The following is a 20,257-nucleotide window of genomic DNA, read 5'->3' as shown; positions in this document are numbered from 1 at the left end:
GGAACCAAGCCACATCAGCTATTGCCAAATTTAATTGGGCAATTTAATTTTTTACATGAAAACGGTTGTGCGGATTTTCATGCAAATTATAAAGAAAATTCTCCATGGTACGAAGCAAATTCCTTAAAATTTTCAAAGAAATCCGAACAAACGCTCTCTCGTAAAAAATTTAATTACCCAGTTAAACTCGGTAATAGCTGATGTGGCTTTGTTCCTTTCTGCTGAACGCATTCCAAATGAGGCTGGGTTAAAATTTTAGCCGATACTGTTAATGCTGCATGATAAACTGGCGTTTTCCAAAAAGAAATTGGAAATTTGGGCTCTGCAGGTTGATTCAAAAGTCTCGCACCATCTCTTTATTCCAGAGGTTCTTGCCCATCTCTTAAGTGGTCCAAAAAGTTCTTTTATTGACCTACGAGCACTCACAAAATTTCAAATTCATTTCATTGTGTGAATGAGAAGCGTAATAACAACAGTAGAATTTTGGTACTCCTTCTTGGTCACCCCAAAAAAAGGAGAGATCCAGCCGATGATTTCAGGAAAGACTTCGAATCTGAGTTGTGTGATACCTCAAAAATCAACGACTACATCAACAAAACTTAAGATACAAATCGGGATTATTTTAAACTTCACAAAATCGTTCTGCAAAATTATACTCGACCTAACTCGACCTGCTCGGAGGCAATTCAGGAAAATGAGTTAAAGAAGTACAGATGAAAATATAATACTTTGATCACATAAAGTGGAATTTTTGTGAGTTTAAACGAGTTTGACTTCCTAATAGTTTTAACGGGAATTTTATAGGATTCATGTCCTTTCGATCATCCTATTTTTCTGAGAGTAAGTAATAGCTTGTAAAAAAATCCGCCAGAAACCTCTAAAAAAGTCTCCATGATATAACTAATTATGGCGCTCACTGATCGAGCTTCTTGCACTGAAAAAAATTTCCTTTAGATATTATTTTGACTTAAAACGTCGTTTCTTGTTAGCAAAATTTGGTGTTTTTGAGTTGAAGAAACGTTGTTTTGTTATTATTTATTTAATTTGAACCTAACGATAACAAAACAACCGTTTCTTTAACTTAAAGAAATTGACTTTAAATGACTTAGTGAGAACGAAAGTACACCTAATCGGTAACTAAAAAATGCTCAATTTTCATTAAGACCATAGAAGTTAGCGCATCTGTTCCAACTTGGACCTATGTCCTCAAGTACTTGTCATTCTGCACCAAAAATCTTTTTCTTGGACTAACTTCTTCAACTACTGTGGAGTTTTGTGTGTGTCTTGATTATTTTCATTTTTTCGAGTTGGTGTGTTTTCGTTCTCACTGATTCAAATTAACCCCGCACGGATTTAAACTTTCAAGAAAAGAAAGAAAAAAAATTGTCGACAAGAGAAGACGCCTTAGGTCAAAATAATGTCTTATGACAAATTTTTTCCAGTGCGGGAAAAATTGGGACTAGAAACGTCTCCCATTAAAAAATAAAACTTTGAGGTTTATGAAAATATTTCCGTGCGGCGTCCGAGAAATCACTAATGAAACTTTTAAAAAGCCCGCTGCGTCACTAATGGGACATTTTTCTCTTTTAAAAAAGCCAACAAGGAAGAACGCAGTTTCACGGAGCCAGCGACTACCTTTTTTCCAGCTGTCCCCGCGATCATTTCAACGCCCGGGTAAAATTAGCTCGGTCGAATGCCATTTCTCTCAGGGTGTTCGCAGCGGGTCGCAGATAATCGGCCACGCCAGCTTCCCACAGTTTTCCCCCTCGTTTCGCACCCTTTTCGTCCACAAGATGTTGACGGGAGAACCTAAATTGGCCCGTGGACTTAATAGGTATCTTTTTCGGTACACCATTCCGCTGTGCGGGATCGCGGATTACACAAATCGGATTAAGGTTTTTGAAGCCTTGATTCGATACTAAGGCGTTGCGAATTTGGATAACTTCGTCCGGAACCTATCGCTGAAGGGATAATTTCATATTTTGGCTGATGAGATGAATACTCCAACCATTATATTTTGAGTCGGTTAAGAAAAACATTGGGCGAAATTTGTATTAAAACAAAAAGGAGGGAACAAAAGGAAGAAAAGCAGAATAAAAAGAAGAAAAACCCAAGTAGCAGTGATCGCGATTAATAGCGATTTTATCGGTTGATTATCGCGATTAAATCGCTATGCATCGCAATTTTTGGTTCGATAAAATCGCGATCAATTTTCGTCGATAAAATCGAGATTAAATCGCCATATATCGCGATTTTTGTTGCGATATTATCGCGATAAATTGCCGGGCGATAAAATCACAATTTTATTGCAACAAGATCTAGGATAATCGCTCAGATGTTGATGATCTTAGCGATTTCATCGCCGACAAAATCGCAACAAATCGCGATTTTCCGTTGAAAAATGCTACTTGGAAAGGGAGACTAGGGGAGAAAAGGTAAAAAGAGAGAAAAAGGAAGAAAAATGGGGTAAAGGTAAAGGGAAGGAAATGTTTGGTAAAATAATTGTTTAATTTTTCGTGATGGAAATGGTCTCTTTAACTTCCCAGGGTGTTTACTAATGACGGTCGTCTGAAAAAGTAAGTTAGAAATGAACCCTAGATTTGAATGTTAATTGGTGGTTAAGGGAAAAGCCTGTTGCAAATACCGACTTTAATAACAACATTAAGTGCACTGAAAAAACTGAAATTTGTGGCCCTTTTGGACTACTCTGTATTATTCATATAGACAATACAATACCTCTCGAAGATAAGTTTTTCATTAAAAACCCCTTTTTTTGTGGACGTGTTAGGTTCTGACATCAAAAGATTCAAATGAAGGATTAAAAAGACACAAAGTTACTTTTTTTCAGGCACAAAGTTACGTAACGCAAAAAAACTTTAGCTATTTTCAGGCATGAAGGACATTTTAGCTAAAGTTGAAATTACAGTTTAGGAACTGTGTGGTTGAACCAAAAATTTCAAAAGTCAAAGTCAATATCATTAGTTAAATTCTTAGAGGGGTTGATTTTTGTATTTTTGATTGTAACTTTTTTCACTATCATTATTCCCATTTAGATTTATGCGTTTTCATCCTAACACCTTAATGATTAACACAGCATAGTGTTATTTATTCGTAACGAGACATTTTTTAATTTTTTAAAAATTACACTGTTACTCTGTGGCATCATGTTGCAAATTTTGATCAAAGTTCTCCTTTTTGAAAGAGTGCTTTTTAAAAAAGGGAGAAATTTAGGACTCAAAGTTTTTACAAAAACTAAATCATACCCTTTTAAAAATCGAGGAGTGGAATCCGGTGCCGAAGTCTATATTAGCGCCCTACAACCCTGAGTGATATGAATTCGAAATGAAATGAGCACCATAAAAGCGTATAACACTCCGCATAAGAAGTAGATTTCGCTCCTTAATAGTGTAAGTCACTCCATAAGGAGAAAAATTCAGTTCTGCATTCATATCACTCGGGGTTTTGGGCGCTTTATGGACTCCATAATTTCACTCCAAAATTTTTAATATGTCTCTTAGATCCGAAACCTAAAATTAAATCATGAAGTAGAGAGTCAACTATCAAAAACTTGATCCCATCTCGATCTCTAAGTATCCTCATCGAAATCAAAGTAATTCCTAATTATTTGCAGATTAGTTTCTTTATTTAGAATCAGGAACCCAAGATTAATTGGATCGCATTTAGCAAAAAGGAACCAGCGTGATTACAGTGTTGTAAAAATGTTGCTTCTTCATAATTATGTAAAAAAATATCCCAGAATCGCAAAAAGTTCTTTATTCCCATCGAAAAATTGTTAATTTGAAAGGAGAATAATTGTGTAAATTTTGATACCGTACACATATGAAGTATCTTTAAAAGAAAAGAATAAGTTGTACGATTTTGAAAACGCTGTAATTGCGCTGGTTCCTTTTTGCTAAATGCGATCCAATTAATGGAGAAAAGAATCAACTGTCAAAGGCTTGATTCAATCTTGATCTGTAAGTAGTAGTCTACTACTACTTCGTGATCTAGAATTGACCTATCCCTTTACAGCTCACGGCATAATGCTCTAAAGTTTTATCAATATTTTTTTATTTTTTTTTATGAAAGAGTCGTTACCAACATTTTGACATTTTCAGAGAGAAATTTGAGACACTATATTTTTACGAATACTACAACATAGATTTGTGTTCCTCATGCAGAATTCAGAACTCAATTCACGGTGTAGAGAGTGAACTATCAGAGTCTGGTGCGATCTCCATCTCTAAATATTCGCCTTAAACTATTATAATTTCTGATCTTTAATTGATGAGTTGATTGATTTTTGGGGATTGTATATAATTTAAATGATTTTTTTTTTTACTTTCTACTTAGTAATCATTTATTGACCTATCTTTCTGCGGCATAACGTTGGAAATTAGTATCATTTTTTTTTTTTTTTTTTTTTTTTTTTTTTTTTTTTAAGTTGTGATTACCAAAATTTTGACTTGTTACGGGAGAAATTAGAGACTCTATGCTTTCACAAACACTAAAACATGGATTTGTGTCTCTCAGAATTCGAAACTCACAATTAACTCGAACGGTAGAGAGTTAACTATCAGAGTCTTGATGCGATCTCGATCTCTATGTATCCGCCCAATAACTAACATAGTCTCTGAGCCTTTATTGATAAGTTTATTTAATATTTTGTGGATTTTCCATGATTTAAATGTAATTAATTACTCATGGGGTGGAGAGTTAACTATCAGAGCTGATGCTATCTCGATCTCTATGTATCTACCTTATAACTAATGTAATTTTCGAGCCTTTATTATAAAGGTATTAATTTTTTGTGGATTTTCCATGATTTAAATTTAATTAATTAACTCATGGGGTAGAGAGTAACGATCTGAGTCCTGATGCGATCTCGATCTCTAAGTACCTACCTTATAACTAATATAATGTCCGAGCCTTTATTGATAAGTTTATTAATTTTTTGTGGATTTTCCATGATTAAATGTAATTAATTAACTCGTGGGGTAGAAAGTTAACTATCAGAGTCTTGGAACTATCTCGATCTCTAAGTATCCATCTTATAACTAATATAATTTCTGAGCGTTTATTGATAAGTTTATTAATTGTTTGTGGATTTTACATGATTATGATTTACATGTAATTAATTAACTCGTGTGGTTTCTTAAGTTAATTAAATTAATTAAAGGTTAATTAAGTCCTGATGCGATCTCGATCTCTAAGTATCCACCTTATAATTACATAATTTATTGATAAAGTTATTAATTTTTTGTGGATTTTACATGATTTAAATGTAATTAAGTAACTCATGGGGTCTGAGTCAACTATCAGAGTCTTGACGCTATCTCGATCTCTAAGTATCCACCTTATGACTAGAATAATTTACGGTCTTTAAATGATGATTTGATTAATTTTGTGTGTATTTTACATTAATTAAATGTAATTAAGTTTACCTGAAACGGCGGCAATGCAGGCGGATGCGAGGACGAGGAGGTAGAGCACTTGGAGCAGGGACATGATGCGCCGTCCGGAGTCGCCGGGAAAAGTGCCGTGTCGGGCTCCGCAGCGCGTTATGACTATAACTCCCAACGCACACGCGGGACGGGGCTCAAAGCGGCCCCACGCACCCCCACCCCCGCCCCCCGCCCCGCGGCGCCGTCATCCGTGACGTCATAACCGAGAGCAACAGTTGCCCCTACTCACCCTCGCCGTTGTGCCCGCTACAATGTACTATGAGTGTTTGTCCACGTCGGTATAGGGTGACGTCATTGAATGGACCATTCTGCCGTGCTACGGAAAACCGACGTATGAACCTTCAGGCGTTGCCAAATTTCTTTTGGTAAATCAAGAATTTTCGGGAATATTTGTAAACGTCTTTCCTCTAATTTTTCAGAGAATTTCGTTCGCAATTTGATCCGACTAGTCCAAAAATTTCAAGGAAAAATGCTGATAACTCTCCTCAAAAATAAACATTTTATCGGAGGAAATTTGGCAACTCTCGAATGTTCATACGGCGTCCTTCCTTAGCACGGCAGTACGGAAGAACGTCGTATGAACATTCGAACCTTGCCAAATTTCCTCTCAGAAAGTATTTAATTTAGGAGAAAATGTTGAATATAACCATCGCCGTTGTGCCCTTTACAATGTACAATGAGTGTTTGTCGACGTCGGTAACGGGTGACGTCATTGGATGGACCATTCTGCCGTGCTACGGAGGATCGCCGTATGAACATTCAAACGTTGTCAAATTTCCTCTCAGAAAATATTTAATTTAGGAGAAAGTTTTGAGTATTTTTTCCTGCAATTTTTAGATTTTTTAGATCAAATTACGAACAAAATCCTCTGTAAAATTGGAGGAGCAATATTTAAAAATTTTCCGGAAAATTCATGATTTGTCGAAGGAGATTTGGCAACGCCTGGGGCTCTTACAACGTTATTCCTCAGTAGGGAAGCATTGGTCAGAGTAGGAAACGAGACAGCAAGACGATATTCATGGCCAAAGTGCGAAACCATGTGAAAAAATGAAATTGTTGATCAAACAATTTTGTAGTTAAAAAAGTATCCAACGTGTTTCAATGTAGGTTTTATAATGAAAAATGCTGATTTAACCACCCTCATCGCTACATTAGCTTTCCTGTACTGTGAAATGTACATTTGAAACATGTGGGATATATTTTTTTAATAATTTAATTATTAATTCAGCACTCCAATTTTTTTTGTGTATCTCCATTGCAGTGTTTCAAAATTTTAGTTGCTATATACTGCCGTGCTGAAAAAAAGCCGTATGAGCCATCAAACGGTGCCAAGTTTCCTTCGATAAAGCCCAAAATAACTGGGAAATTTATGAATATTTTCTCCAAAAATGTTCAGACAATTTTGTTCGCAATTCAATCTAAAATATCTGAAAATTTCGAGGAAAAATGTGAATGAATGTCATCAAAAATACATATTTTATCGAGGGAAATTTGGCAACTCTCGAATTTTCATACGACTTTCTTCCTTAGCATGGCAGTATAATTCTTTGATATAACAAGTCAACTCTATAGCTTGAGATTTATACAGAATATTTAGCTAAGAGAGATTAAGAGCCGACGAGGTTTTCAAGAAATTACGTTGACTGGTTATCCGTCATCCATGACGTCATAACCAAAAGCAAAAGTTGCCCCTGCTTACCCTCGCCTCGCCGCCCGCTACAATGTACAATGATGTTTGTCCACGTAGGTGAAGGATGACGTCATTGAATGGACCATCGGTCAGCGTAAGAAATGAAACGCCACGATGATATGCTTCATCAAAGGATAATGTTTCTTTATCAATGTGGAATTGTGGAACTTGATTGACACATTTAAAATCTCCAAACTGAGGAGGTTTCCAAAATTAAGGCGTTTGGTGCAGAAAGGCCATTTCTTGGATGCGGTGTGCTCTGTTCGGAAATTGTGTAAACCGGGGTATGATGGCCGACACCAAGAAAATACGACTTTTAAATGACTTGAGCGCGCCCCGAGGTATACGCGCAATGCATGAAGTATCCTGCAGACTTGTAAGTTGCTATACTATCCGCCGCGCGCACCGTGCTATACGCGCAATGCATGAGGTATCCTGCAGACTTGTACAGCGCTATACTATATTATTCCTATTCTGATTATTTTGCTGATTGCGGACAAAATAATTCTCTGACCATGTGGAAATTAATTCCCCTCAAAAGCTTGTTATTCCATGCGATTATAAATACGTTTTTTCTAGTCCTTGAATGCAAATTTATCTCAAAACATGCTGCATTTTGTAAAATAAAGGGCGGTTGAAGAATTATGAGGAGCATTTCTGAACGGAAAATAAAATGACTTTAAAAGGTAAACTTTGACGGATTTTTGGTCTCAAAATGTTGAAAATTAGAGGGGTATTTGTGAAAACATAAAAAACCTCGTAAACATTGAAAATTTGAGTATCTGCCTTGGCATTTGATAAAATGCCTGATTTGACTATTTGGTTCCGACAATTCTACCGCAATTAGTTTGTGAAATGTTTGTTTCTCGGACGGATAACTATTCACTCTTATGGTTATTGTTATGTATATGTATATGTTATTGCCTACGCGATGAAGTTGAAGGTGCAACTTAAATGAACGATATCTACCAAAAATTAAACATCGCTTATTGCTTCAGATAAAACACGCAGCGAGATGACTATAATAGATTTTGACTATGTGTTAATAAGTTATTTTTGAATAGAGTGTCACTCGTGCTTAATTCGATACCTACCGTTACTCTTAAAATTTTGCTCTCATTTTTCTCCTCTCTTATTTCAGTGCACAAGTTGTTACGTTACTTTAGTGCAGCCGTTCCTTATGCGCCACCATCCATTCGGACTTAAGGCCTACCTCAAAAACTGAAGGCGAATCAGGAATGTGCGTAACTTCTCTATTGTCTTACTCTCATAAACTGAATTGCATTTTTAAATGAATCAGGAACTGCAAATTCTCGCTCATCCGCAAAAACTCTTATATGCATGGGGAAACTAATGGCACATACGATGTATTTCCTTTTTCTAGTCAGACTCAGGAGCATCTTGCGCGCAAACCTGGACGCATTTCTTGATTAAAGACAAAGAGATACCTGAATCCCTCCCCTACCTCCTTGGTAACAAGCGGAAGTTTTCACTTTCAAAGATTCAAATTTTGTTGATGGACAATTATATGACATGCAGCAATAGTCGTCACCTTTTCGTTGACTGCTGAGTCTCTCTTAATTAGCTGTTGACCATGCCTCTAAATTGCTGATGAACTTCGGGTGACGAAATGCCCTAAACAAGTTTTCCAAACTTCAGCTAGTTTGCTTAACGAGTTGCTTGGCACGTCCTTCCACCTTCCTCTATTTTCTCCTCCTTCTGGAGTGGAAGAGCATAATTTGAGTGGCATGTTGTCCAGCTTATTGATTACTCATATTCACCTTATTCTCTTTCACTGGTCTTGGAATTCGTACTTCAATTCGTACCTTGTCCATCGGTCCATTCCAATTACGTGCGGTAAAAGTATTGCTGAAGTGCCGGATTGTTGTGCATGTTGTCTATTCACTGATTGAAGGGGCGCCTCTTACAGACATTTATTGCGATGAAATTTAAAATTATTTGCAATTTTTCTTTACATTGCAAAGTGCCTAACTTTCTCACAAATGGAACACATTTGATTGATTGTTCACAATCGGAATTTCTTACCGAATGATGTAAAAATAATTGCATTGTGAAATTAGTGCAAGTTTGTAAACTTGCACTAATTTAGTTCATTAAGTTGCAAAATGGTTTCAATATTTTCGTCGCACTGCACTGCTAGGGAACGGCTTTCCTGCGACCCTGGGAAGCCCAGAGGTAAAAGCGGGATTTTACATTCTATCAAACGGAGATGTGCCAACTGAATGCGGCACTAATGAGCCGTGGAAACGGTAAAAGAGCGTCGTGGAGAGGGCTCATGAGTTAAAGCCGAGGGAGAGCGACAACGGAGACGGCTTCGTCGCCGCTGACGTCACTGAAGTTTTTTAATTCTCATTCATCCTTACGGTCCTCAACTAACGAGCACACTCCTTATTTCTCACCTGCGTCTGGTTCCGTTTGGCAGAAGTACGTCAAATTGTTCAATTTAGAAACTAAGGATATTCTCGTGCTCAGTATGGACCACTAGACAAAGTACGAATTTAAGCAATCTGATACAAGTTTCTTAACCAGAATTTCACGTAAAACATGATCCGCACAACGAAAATGCTATAGCTGAGCCAAAGCGTTAAGACTGAGGTTGCCAGATTTTTATATCGCAGAGACTATCATGATAATGTTTAGCGCGCCATTTGAATCACTTAGAGCATTGAGTTTTAATGAGCGGGTGGTTTGAATTCACGCATCAGGAATCATTAAATATCTTTGTAAGGAGTTGATTTCGGCAATTTTTGTTGTGCGGATCGTGTTTTACGTGAAATTTTGATCAAGAAACATGTATCAGAATGCTGAAATTCGTACCTTGTCTAGTGGTCCATTAGCTACATTTTTTCATTTTGAACATGAAATTCACAAAATTTCAGACACCTGCAAAGTCTCGAGTCGCCCAAATAGCATACTCCCTCGCATACTTGATTCCTTCGTCAACATGCCTCCGACGGCTTCCTCTGTCTATATTCGTCCCCAGGAGCCCTCTGCAGCTGACCGTAATCTTTTTACGACGTAGCGGTGAGAGAAAAAGATTAAATCTGAATATTTTACTCCTCAGACGCAGTTTCGCGTTAATAAGCGTGCGCGCTCCTCCGTCAATTTTCCGTCGGCGTTATTCAGCCAGCTTCATCTCCAATCCGGAAATAACCCGGCGGAAATTTGCACTTCGATTTAAGAGAGGTTTCTCCTTCCTAGTGCAATCAATGCCGTTACTGTTTTTGTTGAGTTCGTTCTTATTTTTAGTCGACGCCTCTTGTTTCATTGAAGGAATTGAAAAATTGGACGAATTTTTGAAACTTGGAATCTGAGATTGAAATCAAAGAAGAAGAGCAAGAACGTCTGGTAATTGGACGTATTTCTGTGAAACGGAACTATGTGCATTATGACGTGAGCCTTGTTATGCATGTATTCTTATGGGTCTCAGAGCTCATATCTTAATGCGCATAGTTCCGTTTGACAAAAATACGTCCAATTTGGACAGCGTTAAGCAGAAAGGAGCCAAGCCACACCAGCTATCGCCATTTAATTGAGCAATTCGATTTTTTTTTTATGAAAACGGTTGTAAGAATTTGTGTGCAAATTTCAGTGAATTTTCTGCGTCACAAGAAGCAAATTCCCTAAAAATAAAAAAAATCCACATAAACGTTCTCTGGTAAAAAAAATTAAATTACCAGGTTAAATTTGGCAATAGCTACTGTCGCTGAGTTCCTCTCTGCATTAATGGTGGAACGACTCAGCGACGTTGTTTGTGCGTTCGGTGAGTAACTAGATTTTTTTCTAGACTAAGCCAAAAATAGTAATCCCTCATTGCAGATCCTGTCCAATTTTATTCCGATGCTGAATTCCGATGGTTTAAGTACGAAACCACGTATCTTCATTGCGGTGTTTTAAAATTTCCGCTCCTAATATAGTTTTTCGAGAAGGAACAAGCCAACTTTAATGCTTGAAATTTGTACGGAATATTCTGCTGATGGAGAAGAAAAACTAAGGAAGTTTCCAATGAATTGCGTTGACTAGTTTTTCAAGGAAACCATGAAGTATAACAAGAAGTCTGCAACATCAAAAACGAAGATACGTGGTTTTGCACTTTGGCCATCAATTTGCTTGTAACATCTGGAAGACTGCAGTACTAATGAAGAACGGCGTATGAACATTCGAGCGCTGCCAAATTTCATATCAGAAAATATTCATTTTTGAGGAAAATTGTGAATATTTTTCTTTGAAATTTCCAGATACTGTAGATTAAATTACGCAGCAAATTCTCTGAAAAATTGAGAGAGGAATATCCACCGATTTTTCGGAAATTGGTCTTTTGTCCAAGGAAATTTTGCAACGCCTCATGGCTCATACGACGTTCTCACTTAGCATGACAGAAGAATGGAGATGTTGCATGTGTGAGAAATTTGCGATTTGACTACTGATTTTCATGTAAAAGTTCGCGACAAATACGATAGTGCCACTGGTTCTCTCTGAAATTAACTCCCAAGCTCAAAAAAAAGCTCTCAAAGTGAGGCCAAAATGGAGGGGATATCCCACGCTATCCTGAGAGTCCACCTATACATCAAGACAAAGTCTCCATGCAAAGATAGGGAGCAAATACATTAGCAGGGTTGCCACTTCATTCGGGGACTCCAAAACTGAAAACACGGCAACCCTGCTAATGTATTTGCTCCCTATCTTTGCATGGAGACTTTGTCTTGATGTATAGGTGGACTCTCAGGATAGCGTGGGATATCCCCTCCATTTTGGCCTCACTTTGAGAGCTTTTTTTGAGTTTGGAAGTTGATTTCAGAGAAAACCAGTGGCGCCATCGTGTTTCTCGCGAACTTTTACATAAGAATCAACAGTCAAAGCGCAAATTCCTCACACATGCAACATCTCTATTTAAACCAATCCAGGTACGTCTCAAATCGGGGACCATTTCTGCCGTCCATAGCAAAAACTTTGTGACTCCACTCAAATTCGTTCCCTTTTCTCCAGCACGTACTGCTCTATTACAAGTAAATACAATTGCCACAAGGCTTCATTTTTTAATTTTTAGTTTCTAATATTGTGGCGGAGTTGTATTGAAAGAACGAAGGATGAATATTTGTTAGGTTTTTCGAAAAACAGCATTGTATCGGAAACAAATTGAAAAGGTGTTAAATGGAAATACAGCGTTCTTACTTCGAACGGCAGATTTTTTGTCATATCAGGTCGGGTTGATCGCAGGTCAGCTGGTGGGCAGCAGCACGCACTTCTGTGGGTTTGCCCTCGGGGCGACCTCAATTATCTCTGAAAGAAGCGGAGGACAAAAAAAAAGCATTGTGATAGTCTTTCAATTTGCGGCGAGGTCAGAATTAGCGGATGATGGTCCATCGGCGCGCGGTCACAATGTGAGCAAATCAAAACGAGAGGCTAATTAAAAAGAGTTGTGATTGGAAAGGGAGTCACAAATGAAAGGGATGAAACGAATCGAGACTCATTCCCCCGCTTTGTCCCCGGAGCAAGTCCTTCGCCGCCCACCGGATTAACGCGCCTCACGTGGGTGGTGATCAGGCCTTTCAGGGAGACGTCGCACAACGGAACGAGATAAAAGAAGAGCTGACACCTGAAATTTGTTGCTGAAATTTCAAATTTTTATGATAATTTCGTTGAAAATTTAATTTCAAAGGGTAATACAGAATTGGCACGGGTCTCACACTGGGGGGAAAAAACACGTTGGATCTGGAGTCCAGACTCTTGAAAACATTGACAAGAAAAAAGACTCCTGATTCAATCAGATTGAAGCTTAAATCAAAAGGAAATCCGTTCAAATTAAGAGGCTTGATTCTTGATTTAAGCTTAAATCTGATTGAATCAAGAGTATTTTTTCTTGTCGATGTTTTTAAGAGTCTGGACTCTACATCCAATGTGTTTTTGTCCAGTGCAAAATTTGTGAATTTCATATTTAAAATGGTACTGCTGGGAAAACTGAGTTTTATTTCTAATTTTTAAGATTTCAAATTTGGATGTTAATTTCGTTAAAAATTTAATTTCAAGGGGTAATAGAGAATTTGCAGGTATCTCAATTTTTTTGAATTTCATCTTTAAAATGATACTGCTAGAAAAACTGAGTAAACATGGATATCCTTGCTTCTAAATAGAGATGTTGCAAATGTGAAGAATTTGCGATTTGACAATATATTCTGACGCGATAGTTCGCGAGGAACACGATGGTGGTTAAAATTATTTATAACTTGGTAAAAAAAAGAAGAAAATTAGTTGCGAGTAATGTTTTATCATTTGAAATGACGATATTTCCAACAAACAGTAGAAAAACTTCATTATCATAGGTTTAAAATCTCTGATACCCCAAGTTTGAATAATCATATCAAACACAGTGCGGCCGGCTCGCGGCTGCCGGCTGGCGCGCATAGTGGCGCCTTCCAAGAGCGCAGGATACCTCATGCATTGCGCGTACAGCACGATGTGCGCGGCGGATAGTATAGCGCCTTACAAGTCTGCAGGATACTTCATGCAATTCTTCATACATACTTCAAGTCGTTGAAAATCGTATTTTCTTGGTGTCGAACATACGCCGGTTTACACAATTTCCGAACAGAGCATACCGAAAGCTTGCAATCCTAGGAGCACACTGCCGTTTTTCCCTAGCACGGCAGCACAAGATTGTAGAGATTTTGCAATCTTGTATGTTTTCGGTGAAAATATAATTCTCCCCGGCCGCTTCGAGGAGCCAGTCCGCTTCTGATCCTAATGAAGATGTTGCATGTGTAAGGAATTTGCGATTGGACTGTTGATTCTTCCGAAAAAGTTCGCGAGAAACACGATGGTGCCACTGGTTTTCTCTGAAGGGTCATTCCATTGTAACGGGTGTGACAACAATCTTAATATCTAAATTGAAAAATAGAATGAAATTGTGAATTAACCACTGTACTGGTTGCGAGGGGCGTTGGTTCATTTGAAAGGTGTTGTTCTCAATGCTTCGGGAAAACTATAAATTATTTTCTGGGGTTTGTCCCCGATTTTTAAATCCCTAAAAACTCATAAATTGGATGAGGGGAAGTAGGGGTTTTTTGTTTTCTGTTTTTCGGAAAAGTTTTGTTGCTACGCATCTTACTTTACTATTTGCTGTCTTTTTATCAGCTGTTTTCATTCAACAATCATCATTAAATGATGTTACCTCCAACACTCAACTGCCATCAACTTACATGTTTCTTTTCCCGCGTTTTTTTTACTCTTTGTCATATTATCTCAATAACCTCCAATTTTTTTTTCTCATTTCCAATCAGAACGTTTCACGCTGTTAGTTATATTTCCTTTTCAATGTGTATTAATATGTTTATTGTTTCACGCTATTAGTTATTTTCTTTTCAATGTGTATTAATATGTTTATAACTAATTTCCATTTTCTTTTCATCCTTTTTCTTCTGATTTTTTTTTTTCTTTAAATTAGTATATGAACTTCGTCAGTTATGATTTTTTTAAAAGAATAATAATTTTTAAACGTCTAATTTTAAACTGGAAAAAGTAAAAAAACTTCTGAAACAGAAAATACGGAAAACGGAAAGAAGAAAGAACAGGAACAAAGAGAAGAAGAATAAAAAGCGGAAGAATTGGATGAAGATAAAGATAGAACAGAAAATAAAGAAGAAAAAAAGGGAGCAGACAATGAAGAAGAAAAAGAAGAAAAAAAAGAAAAGAAAAAAAGGAGGAACGAAAAAGAGAAGAGTTGAAGGAAAAATTGGAAAATAGCAGGGCAGAAATCGAAAAAGAAGAAGCAACAATTAAAAGGAAAACAAAGTAAGGTATTTAGAAGATAAAAAAAACCGATACTTAAAACTTAGTTTGAAAACAAAGGTAAAAGCTTAAAAAGAAGTTTGCATGAAGGTTTAAAAATAATTTTAATTTAAAGTTTACAAAATAAACTTACAATTTTTGAAAAAAAGTGTTATATTTATTACTTCAAAGAAAAAATTAGGACCAATTCAAAGACAAACCAGAAAATTAAATGAAAGTAAATAAAAAAAAAAAAAAAAAAGACATGTGAAAGGGAAAGGTGTACATGAAAAATAAGGGGCTGCGAAGCAGCCCAATAAGCCCCTAGTTTAACTTTAAACAAGATTTTGAACTCTTACTTGGGGTTTAATAAAAAAAATGATCTGCAGCAGCAGAAATAACTTTTTTTATAGATCATTTCAGTTTATCAGAAATTGCTTTACTTCGTTCCATTCCTCAGAAAAAATTAAAAGGCATGCGTAACGGGTGTGACCGATTTTGGAAGTGAGTTTTTCCTCAGTGAGTGTAAAGTGGAAACTCAGCGAATTTTATGAATGTAAAAATCTGATTAAATTATATGATGAAGCCAAGGGTTTTTGCTTCAACCGCCGATGATCCGTTTTCAATTATCTGTTTTTCTTTCCTTGAAAAATGGGAAAGTTTGCGTAACGGGTGTGACGTAACGGGTGTGACAGATTGTCTCTCTGAGGTCCATCATTTTTGAGAGAGTTTAAAAGTTAAAAAACTTACTTTTCTTCTCATACTCTTATTGTAGGCAGTCCTAAGCAGTAAATCAATCTGCAATATGACGCATTTTAATGTAGAACATGCCAAAACTACATTTTTCTACAGGGTGGCCCAGACCTACCGTCCCAGGGCTTTTCTTCGGGTAACTCAGGATTGCCCTTTCGTCCCCGCGGTCTTGGACCTCGCATGGCCCAAATTAACCAAAAACAAAAACCCTGGCACGGTAGGTCTGGGCCTATAGTAAAGTGAAAATATTGCAATCAAATCGGAGAGAGTTCAACGAGTTCTATTTGAAGTCCTTTTGAGATAAGGTGTATTCACTTTAAATACTGAAATATGGCAAAAAAGTTGGCTATCTCTCTCTTATTACATGTATACATAACCTCTAATTATGCATATGAGTGTATTTCTTGTGATAACCATAGAAAAAATGGTGAGATGTGAGGCATCTGCATAATTGAAGCCTCTTCTCATTGGTCACACCCGTTACGCATTTTTGCCCATCAATTGTTGAGATAAAAATTTGGAAAAAATACTCCAAAGCTGTGCTTGACTTGAAGACGTACGGAAAAAATTGGCATCTCAAAAGGACATGAAAAAAAATAGTTACATTAAAAAACCCATGTTTTGTGTAACGGGTGTGACAGTCAGTACACTAAGTTTTAAAAGTTACGTATAATACACAGTAATTACTTTTAAAAATTGAAACTTTGCAGGAGCACATTGAATCAGTTTCTTGACAACTGCAAACATAAACTGAAACTTGGTTTTGGTGGGAATACCAGAAAATATTGCTACCAAACTGTCACTCTTTTTACAGTAGGATAAAGCTAAGCAACGGGGTTACAAAACACGTAAAAATTGCGAGAAAAAAACAAAACGGAGGTAAACCACATATATTTCCAAAAACTAGGGGTATTAAGGAGTCCAATAATAAATATCGTTGGGTCATTTGGAGGGGTAAAAAAAATACCCCCCGGACTACCTAGGCGTGGAATGACCCTGAAATCAACTCCCAAGCTCAAAAAAATCTCTCAAGTTGAGGCCAAAATTGAGGGGATGTCCCACACTATCCCGAGAATCCACCTCTACTTCAAGACAAACTCTATATGCAAGGATAGGGAGCAAATACATTGACAGGGCTGCCACTTTATTTGGGGACTCTAAAACTGAAAACACGGCAACCCTGCTAATGTATTTGCTTCCTATCTTTGCATGGAGAGTTCGCCTTGATGTAGGTGGACTCTCAGGATAGCGTGGGATATCCCCTCCATTTTGACCTCAACTTAAGAGCTTTTTTTGAGTTTGGGAGTTGATTTCAGAGAAAACCAGTGGCACCATCGCGAACTTTTACATAAAAATCAGCAGTCAAATCGCAAATTCCTCGCACGTGCAACATCTCCATTGAACAATTATTGAAGAGGATATGACAAAATAACCTAATCTACTAAAATACATGTGTTTGAATGGAAAATGTCTCCAGATGACGTCACTAGGCGGCGAATTTTCTCACTTTTAAATCTATTTTTCTAAAATTTTCCATGTCAGAAAAAAATTATGAAAAATACAGCGAACTCGGCTCATAACGCACTCTCAGATGAAGCACTAAAATTTGTGTGTGTAAATACTCCATTCTGCGAGGAAATTTTAAAAAAAGCCAACGGAAGCACTCTTGAAAATATTTGTTTCATATTTTCGAAAATAAAAGCTTTGAAAGTTTCCAAATCTTCTCCGACTTCTCCTATCGACTCGACCCACCGTGCGCCGGAATCCTGCTGAAATCCCGTCATCGACTCGTAATATTGAGTCATGAGCGATCAAAGGTTTCGATGGGAAAATTGCAGTGATTACTCTAGTTGGATGCAGAAACAATACATTTCAGAGACCCGCACTTGGGCCTTGTCTCTGTTGGAGTTTTCATGGGATTGTTCCCAAGTTTGAACCGCAGGAATAAAACTACTATGGGATTTTTCATAGTTCACAAGTGGATCGCACTCACCAAAAGGAACAAGCGCGATTATAGTGTTTTCAAAACCTTGCAAATTCTTCTTTCCTTCTAAAAATATTCAGTATACGTACAGTATTAAAATTAAACAATTGTACTTTTCAAATTAACAATTTTTTGGTGGAAAGCAAAGAATAGTTGCTGTTCTGAGAGATTTTGTGGATGATTCTGAAGAATCATCATTTTTACAACACTGTAATCACGCTGGTTCCTTTTTGCTGAATGCGATAAAAGTAGCAATATGCAACGGAGGAATCGGAATATTTTGAAAATTCGGTTACGATTTCTGTACGATTTTTTGGCGATCAAATCACTGCACCAGGATCATCAACATCTGAACGGTTATCCTCGATCTTGTCGCAATTTTATCTCCATAAAATAGAGTTCGATAATATCGAAATTTGATTTCAATTAATCACGAATTTTGATCAATAATATTGCGATAAATCACCGTTGATAAAAACTTTGGGTAAATCAAAATTACTTCGACCTAATTTACACACTTTTGCAATGTCAAATCTCTGCTACTCTTCAACATAACCTTTATCAACGAAAAATTTCCATGGAGTTTTTTACTATTGACCAGGAAAGCAAAATACTGAAATCTTTTTTTGCGATCAAATGTGTGCAATACCTAGTCTACCACGCTAAATAAGAACTCCGTATGTGCCTCCAGACATTGTCAAATTTTCGTTGAAAAGTAACGAATTCTGGGGAAAATTTGTGCATAGTTTTTTTCAAATTTTTCACAAAAAATTTGTTCGTAATTTGATCTGAAGTGTCCGCAAATTTCAAGGAAAAATATTAATAACTTTCTTCAAAAAAAAATGTTTTCTGAGAGAAAATCTGGCAAATTCCGAAAGCACATACGGCGTTTTTCCTTAGCACGGCAGTAGAGGTTTACGACGCAAGAGGGGGTGGCACAACCAATACGGGGTTCAGTGGCATGGCGTGCTTTGCGATCTATCGATTGATCTGCTATTTAAACCCATGGAAAAGTATCGACAAACTGGTTCTTCGCAACGAACACCCTAATAATCGATTCTTTGCCATAGCTTCAAAAGGGGAATGGGCCTGTTGCATGCAAGAGATATAGCCGCGCGAATAGACTTTTTAGAGGTTAAATGACACAAAAATTACGATGGTCACATTAAAAAAGTCTGAAATACACTCCTTACTGCGCAATTTGCGTTGTTAGAAACGCGTTTTTTCAAATTTCCCGCGTCTGGGGGCAGTTTTCTATCACCGGAAACGAGCAAACGGCGGGCCCGGTGATTTCCGGAAGATGCCGAGTCGTTTTTGTTGTTATTTTTCCTTCAGTTTGTTTACAAATCCAACGTGATCTCTTATAGTGGTCCATATACGCTTTATGCGGTAACCAAATCGATCAACTTTTAAATATCCAAAGCAATCCTTCTACATTTCATTTCACGATATCACGAGCTCCGATTTTCAGGTTATGTTGTCAGTTTTAGTTGACCGGAAATAGCCGCGAGTTGCCGTTAATTGTTTCCGTTAGAAAACTGCCCCCAGACGCGGGAAATTTGAAAAAGCGCGTTCATAACAACGCAAATTACGCAGTAAAGAGTGTATTTCAGACTTTTTTAATGTGACCATCGTAATTTGCGTGTCATTTAACCTCTAAAAAGTCTATTCGCACGGCTGTATCTCTTGCATGCAACAGGCCCATTATCGATAATCGATCATCCACGCTGCGTCACGGACGGGGTTTAAAATTCAAAATTGGACAGTGAGGAGAGGTGAACGGAAATTCAGCAAAGAATCTAATTTCCCATTCGTGTCTTGAGAGAAAGATTAGCAACGGGCCAAGGCGATTAAAATGAATGGCGGAAGGGGGCTTACGTGGGGTGGTAACTTTGACGTCATCCAAGTCGATCGCTGAACGTCATTCATTCCTCGGAAAAATATCGGCAGATGGCAGATATCAGAGTGATCACATTCATGGTTGTAATTTTATATGAAAAATAAAATCTTGAAATTTCAGAAGGATATGAAAAATATTGAAAAATAGTTTTCGAAATTCAATGCAAAATTAAATGGAAGGCAACTAGTTTTTGTTTTTTGGTGTTTACAACTGCGTGTTGCATAACCAGCCCCTGAAAATGTGTTTCACATTTTTCATATTTTTCACAACTCTGTGAAATTTCATGAAATATTTCACGGAAATTTTCAATATTTCACCTGTGCAACCCTGCTCATTTTAGTTTATCCATATTAAGAGATACAGTGAAAAACTTGCAACGGCGCAAATTGAGGTATGAATGTTTTTAACCACATCGTCGGTGATGAGCAAATGTTTCACTGCGCACGCGTCAAAATGTAATTTTAGCTGAAATCGTGATCTTCTGTTATTAAGTCGAAGCGATACTTTCGAAGGCGCTCTGAGCAACTATTCCGCCACAGAGGTATTGCACAGTATCAGACGTAAATGAAGGCGCTCTCACGTACGCAGATCGACAGGTATCGTTTACCATCACGTACGATTCCTATTGATCCTACGATACGTGGCTTCTGTTGATCGATTTTTGTGAAACTTGGAACCAG

General features: G+C 37.3%; 1 protein-coding gene across 1 annotated transcript in view; it reads right to left on the bottom strand.

Moving 5' to 3' along the window:
* LOC109034242 (neuropeptide CCHamide 1) overlaps positions 1 to 5,575 on the bottom strand; it is a 40,219-nt gene extending 34,644 nt beyond the window's left edge. Inside the window, exon 1 of the mRNA XM_019047280.2 lies at positions 5,445 to 5,575. Within this exon, the coding sequence (XP_018902825.2) occupies positions 5,445 to 5,508 (64 nt within the window). The 5' untranslated portion in view covers positions 5,509 to 5,575. The remainder of the gene's footprint in view (positions 1 to 5,444) is intronic.
* Between the last annotated feature and the right edge of the window lie 14,682 nt (positions 5,576 to 20,257).

This window comes from Bemisia tabaci, chromosome 9 (genome assembly GCF_918797505.1).
Source record: "Bemisia tabaci chromosome 9, PGI_BMITA_v3".
In the NCBI taxonomy this organism is placed as follows: Eukaryota; Metazoa; Arthropoda; class Insecta; order Hemiptera; family Aleyrodidae; genus Bemisia; species Bemisia tabaci.
This window is presented reverse-complemented; position numbering and strand designations above follow the sequence as displayed.